This window comes from Mya arenaria, chromosome 4 (genome assembly GCF_026914265.1).
Source record: "Mya arenaria isolate MELC-2E11 chromosome 4, ASM2691426v1".
Lineage (NCBI taxonomy): Eukaryota > Metazoa > Mollusca > Bivalvia > Myida > Myidae > Mya > Mya arenaria.
In genome coordinates this window covers 70,901,472-70,920,148 of record NC_069125.1, presented here as the reverse complement: position 1 = coordinate 70,920,148, position 18,677 = coordinate 70,901,472, and the positions used below count along the sequence as shown (strand labels likewise).

At 38.4% G+C, this 18,677-nt stretch overlaps 1 protein-coding gene across 1 annotated transcript; it reads right to left on the bottom strand.

Annotated features, from left to right (window-relative positions):
* Positions 1-3,881: 3,881 nt before the first annotated feature.
* LOC128229832 (amiloride-sensitive amine oxidase [copper-containing]-like) lies at positions 3,882-15,383 on the bottom strand. The gene is made up of 4 exons (XM_052941661.1): positions 15,075-15,383; positions 9,025-9,146; positions 8,213-8,446; positions 3,882-7,161 (listed from the first exon to the last, which is right to left on the bottom strand). Exons 1-4 carry the CDS (start codon positions 15,255-15,257, stop codon positions 5,199-5,201), a joined length of 2,502 nt encoding a protein of 833 aa, XP_052797621.1. The 5' UTR covers positions 15,258-15,383; the 3' UTR covers positions 3,882-5,198.
* Positions 15,384-18,677: the final 3,294 nt, after the last annotated feature.

Genomic DNA, 18,677 nt, shown 5'->3' with positions numbered 1-18,677 from the left:
AATATCAAATTTATATTTTCACTGTTGTTATTTCACTGTTAAAATCCCATATTTCATCGTAAAGCATGAAAGAAATATGCGTATTGCCTTTCCATTTCAATCACTAGTCTGAGAGCATATTCTGAAATCCAGGCGATGAAAATGCCAATTCTCACCCCTTTTGGCCGAACGCATATATACTGACTCACGAACCAATTGTTGAAACATTTATGAACAAGAAGTCGATACTAACTATTTAAGGTTTGTCTGAGTTGACTCCCTTTGACCATAAAGAACAAGAAATTTGCCGAAATGCGTGATAAAGTAGATGAAGACTTTTGGGGCACATTCGACGACTTTAAGGCCATGAATATTATCATGCATGAAAACGACTAACAGTGGGTTTTAATATAAGACAAAATAATTAATAAATGAATAGATGAATGCATGAATAAATTAATAAAAATTCAATTAATTGAAATTCAATGTATGAATGAATGAATGAATGATTGAGTGAAAGAGTGAGTGAGTGAGTGAGTGAGTGAGTGAGTGAGTGAGTGAGTGAGTGAGTGAGTGAGTGAGTGAGTGAGTGAGTGAGTGAATGAATGAATGATTGAGTGAAAGAGTGAGTGATTTTCAGACATGGAAAGAAATAAAAAGTCGCCGATTTAGGAAGTGGTCTCATGAAAGCATTCTAGAGGCTTATGAGTCCGTGAGAAATGGTCGGCTCAGTATTTCTGGTACTTCCAAAAAGAATAACGTGCCGAGAATGACCCTTGCGGACAGAATTTCGGGAAAAGTGAAACATGATGCAAAAAATGGGGTGCTCTACGTATCTCTCAGCAGATGATGAACGATCTTAGTGCAACTACATTGATTACAAGGCCAAAATAGGCTTTCCATTGACAATAAACGATATTAAAGGTTATTCCTTTTTAATGGCTAAAGAATTTGGAAATGCCGAAACATTTGAAATAGTTGGGCCATCGAGAATATGATGGAGGGGGCTAAAATAATAGGCACCCAGAGTTCGGACTGAGACGAACTGATGCTTTAGATAGAAGGAGGGCCCAAATGGGGGAGTGTCCGTGTTGTAAAGCAATACTCTTGTCCCTTGAAGGATACCCTTGATGCCAACAGCAAGTGGATAAACCTAAACTAGTATACAAGTGTGACGAGGCATCACTGTACCCGAACAAATCTTCACAAAAAGTCATCGTTCCTGTGCGTCAGAAGCATGCTCATTCTGTCGCCGCTTCATCCAATGAGCACATATCAGTGCATTGTTGTGTGAACGCGGCGGCCTGAGCCATACCTCCTATGGTCATATTCTCAAGCATTATACCTGGTGGTCCTTATCACGAGAACGGACCTATGCATGCGCTATAATCCTGTTCAGAATCGGGCTTCATGAACAAGGGGATATACTTCGAATGGTTCAAAAAGTGCTTTGTCAGGTATGCCGTCCCAGAGCGACTGCTTTTCCTAATACAAGACGGAGCGTCGTCACACATAAACATCCCACTTATTCGTTGTGCAATGGAAAACGACATTATCCTCCTCAGTTTGCCACCCACGACTTCTTATATACTACAACCACTAGATGTTGCAGTGTACAGGAAGTTGAAACTTGAGGCTTCTAAAGTCATGTACCAGGTTAATTATTACCTCATAGATATTATCTTACTAGGTCATAAAAATGTATGTAATTTTTGCAATGATAAGACGTTAAACATATCTACAATTTGCATCCAGTCTATGGTTAAACTCTATAATATTTTTTATGATGATAACACGTTAGTTAGTTTACAATTATTTCATGCTTAACTTGTAAATCAAATCTTTGGATGTCCAAGAAGTCTGTGAGCTTCGTCTTCAAAATTATCTTCGAGAAGTCGTTCACACGATCGTCGAGGGGTTACGGAAATGTGGCGTGTATCCTTGCAATCCCAACGCGATCGACGAAATCCTCCTCCTTCGTTCGTGTGAAGACATCTCCGCTAAAATATTGATTTGACAAAGAACGTGGAACAGGCAAACAGTACTGAGGAACAAAGTACCGCTGACGACGAACCATGTGTAGCTGATGGCACAAACACTCTCGACGCGTCAGTGTTAAATATGTCTCCTATCCCGACTTTCTGTGTCATTTACGTTTGGTCAGCTAATTTTGTCGTCAGCGAAGACGGCATTTTGATATTGGACAGGCCACACACAATCATGAGACTAATCCGGAAATATTGAGTACGACTATTTGCCCGCCGGAACTTGCGCTTAAAGCTGTAGAACGCTCCATGACACCGAGGAAAAATGTGCAGGTGTCCTTGAAAGAGACGATATACTTAGTAAATGGAAATCTCATAAACAAGAAATTGAATCTCACAGTTTCGACGCACTGACAATCTGTACTCCCACCCTGCCCTATCTATATCTACAGACGCAATGGCTACTGCAGTTCCAGTTAAATATGATTATGAAGAGAGTAAAAAAGACAGCAAAGTTCACCCCCTGTTAAGAGCCGGCCGAAGAAACAAAAAGAGGAAGAGAAAAAGAAAAGGATAAGACTGAGGGAACAGAACAAGTTAGACAGACTTATACTTCAAGGAAAAAAGAAAAAGGCAACGATTGCTAAAATAGAAGAGAGAAAGGTGAAAGAAAGAAAAGGAGTTAGAAATAAAAGAAAGACAAGACAGATAAACAAACAGTCAAGCTGGTTAGTTAACAGGCTACGGAAGCAAAAACAAATTAAAAAAAGGATTCCGCACGATTAGTTTATGAAATTATTACTTCCAGCCTGGTAAAATCTGACTTTTTCTTGAGGCCAACTGATCTTTCGTCCACAATTTCAAATCGCATTGGACCGCAGCAAAGTTGCGCATTTTTGTTTAAATGCGAGGAGGAACACATTCCTTTCGTCAGAAACATTGCTACAAGGCCCCGTTATCAACTGACTGGTGTATACGTACAAGTGATGGAACTTCCGCAAGGCATAAAACATGACATATTATTATTCAATTACTTTTATGAGCAGTTAAAACATTGCATCCTCGGACGATCACAAGTTTTGTGTTGTTGTTTTATGTAGTCAATATGGGCAAGACATTTGCTCATATTTCAAATAAACTCGTTCGTTCATGATAGTTAGTTTTTTTTAAATGTTTGGTTATTGTAACGTTTCAAAATGTTAATGGCCAACCATGTATTGATACGTTTATGTTAAGTGTGGTGTTTTCATACAAGTAAAAGTGACTGTGTTGTTAACAACATACTGACGACATAAGGTCCGTAATGACAACTTTTGGACCATGACAATGACTACTCGAGGGCCTGCTGGTCCCAATGTCAGCAGGGCTACCCCTGTATACGTATAACGATGTAAAACTACATGTATTTAGATTGCCATGTGTATAGACAATTGAAATAGCTCCCCTGATGTTCATTGTATCACATAAGACCGTTTTCACCGAAAGACAATGATTTCGTTGAGTTCAACGTAGCAGTGAGACTTAAGGAATACGTACCATCTACACGTATTAAACAAACAATTCAGACAGTTTGACGAATTCGATTTATCCAAGAAAATGCGTTTTTTTCCGATTCGTTATTGTTGATATTCTCGAGTTATCGACTTCCGGTTCCGCCAAGGATGATGTAATTTGCCAGTTTATTTGAAGATTTACTTCTTGAAAACAAAGCTTATATGATTTTAACAAATAGGCATCAATAAGTTTGATAAAAAAAATTGAGAGGACATATTTAACATTTAATATGTAAACTTTTCAAGAAATAATACGAACAAATGTTAGTCTTAGCAAAATTCTAGGTACGGGCGCCAATATTGTTTAAAAGTACTTTTTGCATTTTGGAAAAAAAGAGGTTCAGTAAATCCGACGAACAACTGATCAATTTGTTGTGACCTTTAATGGAATATCATACAACAATGTGTGTTGCATAAAATTGCTGTTTACAAACAATATCAAGTACAGTTAAAAAGCTGTAGTTTTTTCTCAGCAATCACAAGTTTAAGTATTTAGTCTGTTGATGTAAAATATGTAGCTAAATGCCCATTTTTGTTTTAAATACTCTGTAATATATTGCTTTACCAAATGATGCAATTAGGCTAGACCATTAATTTACAAAAACATATCGTTATAAAATTTTGCATTATTAATTTTGGGTTCATACAACATTAAATTCACCATATATTGTTTAATCTCTTTAATTTAAAATGCATTTTAAGATGAATCCACGGGAGGTTTCTTTTAAAAAAATTGGTCAGTAAAGTTGACTGAATAATTATACATAATAAATGTCTTTAACAGTACACGTTAAACATTCAGACCCCGTTGAAGACATTGCGTAGAATTAGTTGATATAAATGCAATCATTGAAACATTAGTATGACTTTAAGAAATCTAGCGAGTTATTCAGCAACGTCATAGTCGATAAGCTTATATATTAGTTTGCAGGGGGTCCAACGTGTTTTGTGTTTGCCGAATTTTAAGTGAGGGAATTGTGTGATGCGCCTACTCGGAGGCCAGACGTGTAAGCTCCTCTCAGTTTTTAAACCTATCTTTCTAGAGGCATTAACAAAAAAGTTATTGAATGTATAAGCTGAGCGATTACTAGTTTACAAAGTAAAAATAGAAAATTGCGTGACATGAAACTGTTTTTAGTCATGTGCACCTTCCTTGTACCTATTTCAGCTATTTTTCGTTGAATATTTGCATTTTTTTCGACGATAAGTGCTCTTTCATGGGCACTATACGGCCGATTTTTCTATGTTTAAACACCTTTTGTGTTGGGCAAGGAAATATTATGCAATTTGTGTGTGATGCAGAATCAGAATAAGCGTGCGTTAATAGATGTGTAACCCCTGATCGGTGTATCTAATATCTAACATAATTATGTAAGCACAGTTGTGAGATATGTGAAAGCGTTGATGGAAACCAATACAGCCACTACTGGATTTCGAACTCTTGTGTGGAAAGACACCTACACCACACGGGCAGCTCAACGTTTTCATCTTTTTAACATTTAACAAGCACTTACACTTTTATCAAGAAAGCAGTACTAAGACATACACGGGATATATACGTGTAGTACAGAAATATAACTCATCAACACATTGTTATGTCAACAAACATAATCAGCTAAACGAAATATCATACATACGTTGAGCAAAATAAGGGTGTTTAAAATACAAGATTAAGGATTTCTCATGGTTCTGGTTCCAAACAAGGGCTGAAGGGTGGCGGGCGCTCGGTGCGCCAGTCCCCGCGTGTGTTAAGGTACGCCGGTAGGTCAAACACTGCCGTCTTGTCGAAGAAATTGAAGGGCTTCAACATAAAGCCGGACTCCACCCTGTTGGTCATAGGCGAATCCTCCGATGTGGGTAGGTGAAGGAAGCCCACAGTCACCCAATTGACGATATCCGTGTCCCGGATGTACTCGTTGTCTTCAAGCATCTTCTCTAGGTGTTCAATCGGCTTATCCAGTCTGTTTACGTCACTCGTGGACGATAGATACTGTTCGCTTTCTTTCCTTTTGGTCACCGTACAGTGGTGTCTGGTGAACGATAGAGCCGGTAGGGCGGGGTGAGCGTCCGTCAGCGTCTGAGCGGCTGTAGTAAGGGGCTGAATATGATAGCCACGCATTGCTCCCCATTTGTTCCGCTTGTTTTCATTCACGACCGTCCAGAACTTGGGCATACTCATTTCAATGCTGTAAGCAGCTTCGCGTTCAATTATCTCGTATTCCAGATAGCGGGTGATGTTGTTGAGGAAGTATGGAGGTATGCCATTCACTGATGGCACCTGGCTCCTCAGAGCTGTAACCACGTCCCCTGTCTTCCAGTGTACCACCTCCATTGTATTATTGGTTCCAGCTATATCTAAGTCAACCTTAAAACCGAACATGTGATCATGTATTTGTCCATGTGTGAAATCATTCACGCGATAACCAAAAGAGTCCCTCGATTTATCAGTGCCCATGAATGGGTTCTGGTCGTCCCAGAAGGCGCCCTGAATGTACCCACTTGCGCTCACGATCGTATATATCTTCCCGTCCAAATAAAAGTGCCACTCAATAATGTAGTCATAGTTGTCAATGGTTGCTGATAGGCGAACAACGAGGAAGTTGTTTCTCAGCCCGCCTTCAAACTCGTACCCTTTGTGTCTCCACAGGGCATTTTGTCCGTCCGCCTCGTACACGCAGATGGACTTGTGGACGACGGGCTTAGAGAGGTACACATCCCAGTGGCTGGTCTCTAGGAGAGTCGAGTGTTCCGGGCAGTCAACTGTTTTAATTATGCCGTAGTATTCGCCGATACCGTAAGAACTGTCCGTGTATATAATGTTCGTTTGAGCTGCGGATCCGCTGCCGTAAACGACGCCGATCTCATTCAGTGCGATTTCGTATGCGATACTTTCCCCTTTGAATTTTATGTCGAAGAGAGCAGGTCCGCGCAATTGACCAGAGGTTGCAGAAAATTCCCAACCCATCCAGCTGACAGTGTGACCAACGATTGAGTAGCGTGGCCCTTCTGGTTCGTAGGCCCGCGGCGGTGGCATCCGGGACTTTGGCCTAAATGGTTCATCAACATCTCTGTCCGGCAAATGGCGATCAAGAATCGTATTCCTGTATCCTTTGGGATGCGCAAATTTTCGGATGGTACCAGCGTTGTAAGCTTCCATAAGAGCAGTTGCATTTGCGAACGGGCCTTGATTCAAATAGTAGTAACTATGAATATACCAATCTTCGTAAACGTTTCCTGGGCAGTGTATAGTGGCGCTGAGGGGAAGGAAATCATGCTCAAGGAAATCATATCCGTTCGGGGCCAGGGGATTCAGGTAGGCTATGAACCGCGTCTCCCGCTCATCTCCCTTATCCCCCGGAGGACCGTTGAAGTACCAGAAAGCAAAATCGTTGTTTTCTCTCGGATAATATGCGCCGTCGAAGCTCTCTTTTGTAAGAGGTTCTAGGATCTTAAAGTCCGGGGTCACTATTCTTTCGTAAAGGGCTGTCTCCATGTAATCGTACGGGCGGCTGTTGAATGTAAGCTCGCCGTCCTGAACTAGCGCTAGAGCGGTGATAGAGTCGGGGCGGTCCAGCGGCCCGACCTTGTACTCCATGTAGTCCGGTACCATGCGGTCACCGCGAATCACATTCACTCGGGCATACCTGCAGTACATAAAGTACGTAAAACATGTGAAATTCGTAATGCTGTTTCCCTCAGTGCAACTGGACGTAACCACGAATTGTAAAATGAATATTGGCTTTAACGTGTTGTGCCCCTTGCAATGTGGAAAATACAAATATCTGACTGTGCAATAAAGCTTGGAATATGGATAGCATAAAGTTAGCAAAATATATTAACAATGTGTGTATGCATTTGTCACACACTTATTAACCAATAAATGAAGGTGCATTCCCATTTGCCCTCCCCTCCGCGTACTGTAAACTCCTTACTATTATATCCGAAACATGCCCAACGCATACTAACAATTTAAGGGGATCAGAGTCTGTTAGAGAAAGCCCTTAATTGTAAATAAAGATGATGCAGCGCAGACGGTTTCCAAGGATAAAATTTTGTTTACAATTGATTAGGTCGCTTGCCATTCTCTGACAGCTAAATTGCAATTAAACACTGTCACTGAATACTAAAAAGGAACTAAACGCGAAGCTCACATATCTATTACCATTTCGAGGAGAGAATGCGAAAAGGGTCTAAGTGACATTAAATAAAGAAGAAAATAGAACCTTTTTGCTTTCATCCTTCGATTTGTATAGCCACGTTTTACTATAGAAATATGATCACCAACGAATATAAGATTTTGCAACCCCACCTGGGCCTTATTTATGACAAGTATAATATTAAAGTAGAATATTCTCAAATCTTTATAAAAAAGGTATTACAGATGAGCGACGTTCGTTTACATGAGATCATTTAAATAAGGGATATTTTAAGCCATGGTTCAGGTTGTATCACTACTTACAGTATCAAACGTGCACCGCCGAATTTAAGAAGAAAGGGCGCCATTCTATGAACGAACTTATATATGTATCGGCTGCCATTTCCAATTGCTTCAAATACTATCGTGTTTGAATTTAATAATATTTTGGTCAGTTAAGAAAAAGTTTATTTGATTATTCCAGTAAATTTGTTTTAATTTATTATTTTGATACACACTAATTAATTAATTAATTGTAAAATTTCATCGTGAAAGCTGACCTTCCCGGGTAAGACCCTGTCCCGGCCTTGTAAGCGAGCACCTTCTGTTTGTCAGGAGGAAACAGTGCCATATAGGGAGCGTAGTTCGTCCTCAGGGTCACCATTTCATCCAGTCCCCGCCGGTGCACGTAGTTGTTGTCCACCAGGAAGTTGTACACAGCCTGCATCTCGTCCGCTGTGAGCGGAGCAAACAGCTCCGGGTGACTGCCTGTCCATGGCTGTCGGGGTTCAGGCCTGTGCAAACAACACCAATCGTTCAATGATGCTTGGTAATGGATGAGACTTATCGTACTAAATAGTTTATATCTCACAACATTTATATTCCTTAAGTTATTTGGTATATTGAACATCCTTAATCTTTATCTGGGACAGAAAAAAAACCCCTCACTAATTAAAGTCCCACATAAGAAGGTCAGACTCAATCGAGATACTAGTATTTACCTTTAACAGGGCATTGAACGGAAAACTCAATAAGGTCGCTTCTTGTCAGCGTAGTCACGTTTAGCGCGTCTTAAGAGATAACCAGTTGAGCCAGAGCTATCAATGAACAGTCTGTTATTACCTAGACTGTTGATGTAGTGTGTGCCTGTGAGAGCTCTCACTTACCAAATAAGCAGAGTCGTTTGAGTGTTTTAACCTATCCAGTACATAGCCTCTTGCGTCTTGTTACGACGGACGAGTCCCTTCAAGGATTGAGTTAAAATGCGTAGCTTGCATTACAATGTATTATAAAACTATTAAATACCCATCATGCATTTGAAATATACCATACGTATTACATGAAAAAGGTATATTGGTGGTAGTTGTCATACCTGTGGCAGTGCTGACACTGTCCAATGGCGGGTGTGGGCCGAGGAGTGGCGGCCGATGTTTGGTTGTTTGGTCGCGCCGTTGTAGCCGGGGTAGGCGTCATCTGTATACTCTCCGGGAGGTTCTGAAGTTATAAAGTGGCAAAGAAAATTAGTTTCAGCAACAAATATGTCATCTTGCGCGTTAAAGAGGATGCGATGTAAGCAGTTAATACTGCATTATAGAGTTGCCTCCCTTTGAAGGACAGGTATCAAAAATAGTACTGCAAATGTTAACTGCGTTATGATATCTTAGATCATATTCAATAAATGGACAACATATTAAACATAATGCTACCTTTCACCAATATGAATATGTTTGTTACATAACTAGCAAATAAATGAATCAAAACTAAACCAAAGGACAAGCTTTTACTGGACTCCGGCCGGCCCCGAACTATTGACCGGTCAAAATATATTGGATTAGAAAGTCATGTTATAGATGTTAATGTTAGGTATAGTACGCTAAGAACACATTATTCAAAATTCAGTCAAGCTCTTTAAGTAGCTCACACATACTTATTTATAAGTTAAAAGTGCAGGTTTTATTTATGGCTTACAAAGAGATTCAAAATATGCAACTAGAGGTATAGACGTCTTATTGAAATTATACAAATGTCTCGTGAATATTATCTTTAAAGCAATTTTGTGTCAAGCTTTTTGAAATAAACTCGGTTCTTGTGTCCGTGTTTCTATACGAAAATACTTGACGGAACTTTTCTTTTTGTCGCACTCCTTCTATGCAATAGTTTGTGTGAGTTAAGAATAAAAACAACAACAAAAACAACAATAAACATCAACAAAAACACTTTTATTGCATTGGCGATTACATATCGTAACATAATTATCATATCGAATCAAAATCTCAGAGGAGATATGCAACCATAGGAACTAATATATAGATCATTTTAAAGCATTTCAAGGTAGCATACCAGCAATTTGTAAATTAAAATAGAAACAAGGTATTTCCATTATTCAATAAGTCTCATCCTCATACAACACTGTAGTCCATGTGTAACAACGTACACACATGCCAGGCACTCAGTTATAAATTGGTACGGTATCATGAGAAAGTCCATATTGTTGATGAGGTGAACAATTTTGATCGTGATTTGGATATTGCAGTTTTGACTAAACATATATAGAATCTAGTCAGCAGCTGCGACACCATAGTTTTGCAACCTCGTACATATTGTTTCTCTAAGCAGTACGACTACATACGTCCTGTACACAGTTGACGGAGAGACAGTTGGTTATTAAATTCTAAAACGAGCAAAGTCAGAGTCTGCCATATTTCTGTTTCTCCAAATTTCTGTCTTATCAATTGCTTCACAGATTTTTTTCATACATATTTACTCGGTAAAGTAGTCGGATCTGTTTGGTTAAGGAGGACTATAACGCCTTAACAAAGTTTGGAAAGCAAGCTTAGACCCCTCAGGCTAGTATTATGCAATTTGATGCGTAAACGACTATAGGTTTAAATGCAAACTATAGTAATGATACGACTTATATTCCACTTCGTATTTTAATGAAATCCGTGACATGTGACACATGTTACCATACATTTTGTGCACTCACGTATTACGATTTAATATTGTAAAGTTACCAAATTTGGCCAATCCTTTGATTCTAATGAGTATGAGCATTAGGATCATCAAACGGAAGTCGCAGAATGGCTTTGTCATAGGACATTCGTAGGACTGTCCTGGGTTTAACGTAGACAATTGTAATTATGTCGTAGGAAATTCCTACGATTTTAAGGGCCTCACATGGCCAAAAAACGTCCGAAAGTCGTAAATCTATCGCAACATAGTAGGAGGACGTCATAGAACATCGTACGACATACAACTGGCGTCGATAATAAATATGAGTTTGAACTCGAATTTTTGAGTTCAAAACTCTGCGGCAAAGGTCTACGACAACTCTTCCGTCGCAACACCCATGCATTTCCTACGGCACCGCCATGACTGACCTTATATCCCCCCACCCCAATTTTCTGTAGAATTTTAACTGTTCTACGATGCATGGGACATAAAAGACCCAGTAAAATTACAATACGTGTACATGTCACTGGCTGAATATAACCTACAAACATCGAACCCAAATACAAATATGGGATAAAATGACATTTGATATCGTGTGCTTTTATCAAAAGTAAATGTCTCTGAGACACTATACACATGTATCTAGGCCAAAAGTGTGACAACTCTACCATGACTGCATCATGTTACGTACTTTCGTAAAGCTGCACTCTCACAGATTTACCATTTTGACACCTTTTTATTTTTTGTCTTGAAATGAGCCAATGTTTGTGTAAATATCTACAACCTATTGATATATGACTGCTGACAAAAGATCAGATCGCATATTTTCATATATCTGTTCGAAAATTAATCTTTTATGTCTTAAACCGTTACTAACTTTTCATAGTTTATTTAAAACCCCCATCAGAAATCAGGTTGGAAAATGAATTATATATATTCAGTGGAACATCATGTTTCTCCCTGGTTCTGTTTTGACATGGTGTTTGGCTGCGGGCATGCTATTGACAGGACACGTCTTCAGAAAGCAATGCAATACAAAATTGCAAACAGGAGTGTGTACCAACATAATAGCAACAAATGCACACACAAAAAAACTTAATAAATTCATTTCACAATGATTAGTTTCGTATGAGCGGACAATGGAATTTTATTGTGAGTATAAATAAGAGCTACTACTGCCTGAGACTTGTCTGTCAGATATCAGCCGGTATTAGTTATAGCCCCTTTATTAGTATTTACACAATATATAAACTACTAAATTTCTAGACGTATATTATTTATTGTATTCTGTCTATTACATAAAAGGTCAATATGCATACGGGCTTTGACTATACAGAGTTGCCACGCCCCGAATGAGAGGCATATACAATAGTCACACTTCCCCTGAGTTCGTCCGTCTGTCCGTTAATGCGTACATTTGTTTTAGTTTCCACTATCCCAATCGTTCCTTTTTTCTTCCCGCTCGACCCTACACATTTTTTGAGTTTTGACGGACAACTTTTTAAGACATTTCCTAAATAAACGAATTTACTTGACTTAACATGTTAAGGTCGCTACATTTAGTCAGCCTCAAAGGGACTCGCTCATGTTTTTGTAAAATGCACTTAGCGAGTACCTTTAACTGAAAACTTATGTTACTAATAGGAATTTTCTAGTAAGAAATTTTGAATCAGGTGTTAATATGTCACTTTAAATCGGGGATTGATCGAAAAACAGATTACTGAATCAATGCGTGTTTCTACCAAAAATTGTGTAAAAACAGCTGAAAACTAATCGAATTGCTTTCATTCGAAAATGTAGAATCTGACGAAATTGATTTTTTTTTATAGTAGATTGTATTCATATAGTTACAATTAAAAAGAGAATATTTAGCATATCGAAGGATGACACTTGAATTTGTTCACAAACATTTTTTGATGAAAAATTGGATTTGTTCACCATAGTGGACGCTCTTATAAAGTAATCAAGTAGTTACTAGCGGAAATTATAAGATGTATTTGATACGGGTGACATATTTCTTACCCACCGTGCCAGTTTATCAGTAAAATAGTATTAAGATTGTATTTGATCCGTATTTAATAGTTACTTAGATCAATCTTACGTTTAAGAGTAGAATCTGAGTGTTTTGATTGGACTGTATAAATAGTGGCCAATGGACTGAGGCATATCTAAGGATAAGGATTATGTTGAATACTGCTCCTGACCTAAGCAAATGATTTAGAAGACGAACGATATAGTGCTCACGTTATAATTTCAAACAGAAATATTACGAATCAGAATGTCCACAATATTAAGCCCGCATGTGTACACGGAGAAAGAGCACAATGACTCTGCGCGATGAATGGCCGCATAAAGTATGATATTCATACACTGGCCTTGAACAGAACTGTGATTTAATGGAATTCGATACTGCGTTATTTATTTAAAAGGTTTATCCTCTGTTTAGGTATGACGTCACCATTGCGTCATATGTACTTCCGTTGTGTGGAAAATTCTCAATAAAAAAATAATGTTTTTATGACTAATAGACATGTTTTCACATGCTCAATACACTGTAAATCAAAAATATCATTATTCCTGAAACTTTTATACCTTGAGTTTCTATTATTGCTTGATTTATCATTTAGAATAGAGATTTAAGCATAAACTTCTGCCCTATGGTTGAAAGGTCATTTTGGAAGAACTGTCATGGCGGACTGTGCAATCTTTAGAGTTTGTTTTTCAAGTGGAGAGATTTTTCTTAGGAATAACTAGACCCCCCTTTTTTATTGGCTTAAAAGGTAATTTAAAGCTTGTACTTTAAGAATATATATGTTTATCATAGTCTGCATTCGCTCGAAATGCCTTTAAATGTTGTCTTAAATAATCATTTCACATTGAATTATAGAGGAAATGACAATGGTGGTGTGTAACCTTTATGCAGTGAAAACATAGCTTTTTCTACGTTTATCCGAGTCAAAGCTCGTCATTGGACACCGTGCCGAGTAGACTGGAAAAAGGAATGTTATGTTCTTATACAGCCCTTTCTCTAGTCGGGAAGTATAATATAACTGGGACGTCGCTGGGCCGAATAATGAAAAAAAATTCTTCATTTTTGGCGACGAATGTGTCCTTTTATAAAAAGAATCTTACAATCGTACTACTATAAGCCATTTATTTCGAATAAACAGTTATCTCTCAAAACTTAATAAGGTATTTCTAATTACCAGATCTTCTTTAACATATATTGAAAGCTATTTTCTTTTATTCTTGTCATTTGATTTCAATAATCGTAGAACTTTTTACGTAGATGGATGCATGAAGTAACAACGTTTAAACATTTCTTTCGAAGATCAGCATAACATGCATACATACAAACATTGGAATTCATTTTCAATATCTACATTTAATTATTACAAAACAAACAATATATTTCTTTACGAGACTTTCGATTTCGGATATATCCTTAGTTGATGTACAAAATAGTCCAAGCCTAGTAGGTTCATCCTCCGAAGGATTTATTGTCGAAAACATTTGAAGAAAACCCCGCAAAGAGTACTTGATTTATACGGTAATTTTGAAAAATAAATAAATAAATAATATAAATGACGTAGTAAATTGCCTCGTACAAATCATTTCAAAGATTCATTTTTATGAAACACCCATGGAGATTAGAGCTGTAATTAAAATTGGTGGGAGTATTTTTCAAAATGGTCCATATTGCTTCTCGTTTTACGCGGCAGAACTCAACAGTTGCGCTAGGCTTGAGCGTTTAATTTCCACTTATAAATACAGATTTACCAGAATAGATTTATTGCAATCTTGTACACTGATCTAGGTTTTAAATGACGATAGGCAGCTGGACTAGTAAATTATTTTGCCATTTGACAGTTTACGACATTTTAAGTAAAATAAGAATAGTGCGAAGGTACCGAACCGAAGTTTTAATGAGCAAACAGTGTTAAAATATGAGCTTGTTGACTATGTCTTATTTTACTTCATGAAGCTTCAACTAAAACATGTAAGATAGTTATCTGTTTAATTGTTTTTTTATGTGTGGCCTTCTTCGTATATATTAAAATATTTCTGTTTGGTAAAACTAATGTATTTGCTGATATTGCCAATAAACTGACACACTAGAACGCGTACTTTAATCTTGAAATTTTGAGATTGTTTAAATATGTGCAAACAATTGAAATTGTGTAGTTAAACAAAAACAAAATGCACTTGAAAGCACACTAATTATATAACGACAGTTAAGGTGGTTCTGATGGGAAATGGAAAATTGAACGACAGAAAAAGTGTCAAAAATTAAGTTGAGTAATATTTTGCATTGACTGTGCTTCGGCAAAATAAATTACTGTCATTCAGTATCCATGTACTAAGTTTTAATTATGCTATTAAAATCCTGTATTATAATCAAATTAAAACTTTGTCTTAAATTTAATTACTCACTGTTTTAAAAATACATCAATGCTACGCAAATCTTACCTTACAAATAACTTCAAGGTCTTTCCCGCCGTGATAGGCGTATATCCCAATGAGAAGACCGCCGACAAGGCCCAGGACGAACAAAAACACTCCGAACAACTGGGCACGGCATGCCTGCTTGCCGGACATCCTTCCGGAGTCGCTGCTGCCGCTGGACACGGCGTACTTATTTGTCTCCTCCATGTTCCCTCTTAAGCCGTTAGAGATCAATTGAAATGCAACGAACTTGAGCTTGTGTTAATATGTCGAGCACTTCAACCAGACCAAATTTACTTTTGTTGAGCATTGAATATAACTAGGTCGTCATAGATTTTAATATGCTTTTGAAGCGAATCAAATACGGGGACTGTCCATGAAGTTTGTGGACTTTTTACGTTAAGATGTCATTAAATTTAATCTCAACGAAATACATGTATAATTTTATTTGTCAGAAATAAGATATTGTTAGAAGAAAAGCTGCAAAACGGGATTTCAAAGGGACGTTTGAACGTCATTAGTTTTATAGCATACACCCATATTCAATCATATATTCTTTGATGACTATCAAACGGTATGCACGTCCTTCTGACATTTAACAGGTATATCACATGCGTTTTAGGGAACAACATATGGGCAAGTAACACTTATCAACGTTTGGCTTATAATATAATGTATATGTCGGTGTTCTCCTATTGCACCAGTCAATTGTAACCACGGACCCCCAGGTCCGGGGAATAGCGGGGACTTTGACTTTTGGTCCAGCCAACCCCGGCTAAAATCCCCGCCCTGCGGGAACGAACAGATGGTAAAATCCCCGCCAAATGCCCCCGCACCCCAGGGACCCTAGGTTAGGCCCATTCCCCGCTATATTTAAAGCAAAGACAAAACCACCGCATTTACCCGACTCTGCGGGGCCACCTGAAAGGTAAAAACACGGCCCATTTCCCCGGCTATCCCCGGTATACCCCCGGACATGGGGGGGGGGGGCGTGGTTACAATTGACTGGTGCATAATCTTATGTGACGCGTGCCGCCCTAGCGTTACATGGCTTCACGTTCTGTCTATCGGACAAAAAATCGGTGCAGTTTTAGCAATTAGCTTACTGTTTATCCAGTCCCAGATGATATAAATACATCATCAAATTTAGTTATTAAATATGTCTTCTAATAGATATAGCCCGGATTTCACAAAACTGAGTTTCCCATGCCGGAATAAATATAATGTGAATTTGAAGCTATTGAATTTCATGTAACAGACCAATGACTCTATTGTTTCCAAAGTACATGTGTTATGCACCAGTCAATTGTAACCGACTTTCGGTCCAGCCATCCCTGGCTAAAATCCCCGCCCTGCGGGGACGAACAGATGGTAAAATCCCGCCAAATGCCCCGAACCTGAGGGACCCTAGGTAAGGCCCATTCCCCGCTATATTTAAAGCGAAGACAAAACCACCGCTTTCACCCGGCACTGCGCGGCCACCTGAAAGGTAAAAACACGGCCCATTTCCCCGGCTATCCCCGGTATACCCCTGGACCTGGAGGGGCCGTGGTTACAATAGACTGGTGCATTATTAAAACGGTATAATTTTGTTTGTATCGGAGGATTGGCTTTGGAAAACCAAAATATTTATAATTCCGGGCTTAAACTATTTCTTAAACATCCCTCGTAAAACACCTTGTAAAACAAATACTAGTACTTGTTAAGATATGTAATTTTATCATGCGTGCCGACGATTTATGCCTCGTCTCGCTATCGGAGCAATTGTAGAAATTAGCTTACTGTAGGGGATAAATTAATAACATGTTTGTGTTTATCCAGTCGCAAAATAATTTAAATATGTCATAAAATTTAGAAGTTATTAACGATGTCTTCGAATTTCCTAATCATCCCTCGGAAATCAAATATTTGCTCAGATATGTAATTTGATCATGCCGGCACCTTACTGGCGATTGTTTGAATGAGAAACTTACAACGAAAACATATTATCAAACTTATAGACGTAAATATAAGATTCGTTGTACTGCTGACTAATACCGCTACCACTAATAACTAATAGTTTCATGGCACGAAGTAAAATCTTAATTATTACAAATGGGCAGAGTGAGCATAGCAAACGAGCCCTTCTTAATAATAAAGAAATTACTTTAGGTCATCAAACTAACTTAGAATACAATCTCATTGGCTGACACATTGTGAACGGAAAATCTGACACAGAGAGTGTGTTTCGGATGAGTTGCAGTAGGCGGACCTTGAAACACCCACAAAAAGAAATAAAATCTTAATGATTAAACCTAGAATTTTATGATTGCCTTTAAATCATTCTTCATATCTTCATTTCTTTAGAATTGACTTTAGTTCTTAACTTCTTGCCTATATTCTTTTTCGTCAAAGTTTTCAGAAATGTTTTATACTTAATGCTTCAAGAATGTGACTTTAAAAGTAGCAAGCACTGAAAACAACATGTGGTCGTTTATATACCTAAAATAACCAGAAGACTTATAAATAAAACTCTGCCACATTTTACACTGCGTAGTTTCGCCTGGATAGTTCAGTTGCCACATTTAACATTTTGCCTGGATAATTCACCTGCAGCATTTATTATTTCGCTTGGATAATTCACCTGCCATATTTAACATTTTGCCTGGATAGTTCAGTTGCCATATTTTACATTTTGCCTGGAAAGTTCACCTGCAACATTTATTATTTCGCCTGGATTATTCACCTGCCACATTAAACGTTTCCCCTTAATAATTCACCTGTCACATTAAACGTTTAACGTGACAGGTGAATTATCCAGGCGAAACGTTAAACGTGGCAGGTGAATTATCCAGGCGAAACGTTGAACGTGACAGGTGAATTATCCAGGCGAAACGTTTAATGTGACAGGTTAATTATCCAGGCGAAACGTTTTACCTGCCACGTCAAACTTTTCGCCTGGATAATTCACCTGCCACGTTAAACGTTTCGCCTGTATAGTTCACCTGCCACAGTTAACATATTGCCTGGATAGTTCACCTGCCACAGTTAACAAATTGCCTGGATAGTTCACCTGCCACAGTTAACATATTGTCTGGATAGTTCACCTGCCACAGTTAACATATTCCACAGTTAACATATTGCCTGGATAGTTCACCTGCCACAGTTAACATATTGCCTGGATAGTTCACCTGCCACAGTTAACATATTGCCTGGATAATTCACCTGCCACAGTTAACATATTGCCTGTATAGTTCACCTGCCACAGTTAACATATTGCCTGGATAGTTCACCTGCCACAGTTAACATATTGCCTGGATAGTTCACCTGCCACAGTAAACATATTGTCTGGATAATTCACCTGCCACGTTAAACGTGTCGCCTGTATAGTTCACCTGCCACAGTTAACATATTGCCTGGATAGTTCACCTGCCACAGTAAACATATTGCCTGGATAGTTCACCTGCCACAGTTAACATATTGCCTGGATAGTTCACCTGCCACAGATAACATATTGCCTGGATAGTTCACCTGCCACAGATAACATATTGCCTGGATAGTTCACCTGCCACAGTTAACATATTGCCTGGATAGTTCACCTGCCACAGTTAACATATTGCCTGGATAATTCACCTGCCACAGTTAACA

Bases quoted from the DNA above. Each gene is read 5' to 3' on its own strand.
- LOC128229832 (XM_052941661.1), bottom strand. From the start codon at position 15,257: ATGGAGGAGACAAATAAGTACGCCGTGTCCAGCGGCAGCAGCGACTCC. The intron at 8,447-9,024 runs GTATGACAACTA...TTGTTTGCACAG, and splicing joins CAGTGTCAGCACTGCCACAG to GCCTGAACCCCGACAGCCAT. The intron at 7,162-8,212 runs GTCAGCTTTCAC...TATGTACTGCAG, and splicing joins ACAGGGTCTTACCCGGGAAG to GTATGCCCGAGTGAATGTGA.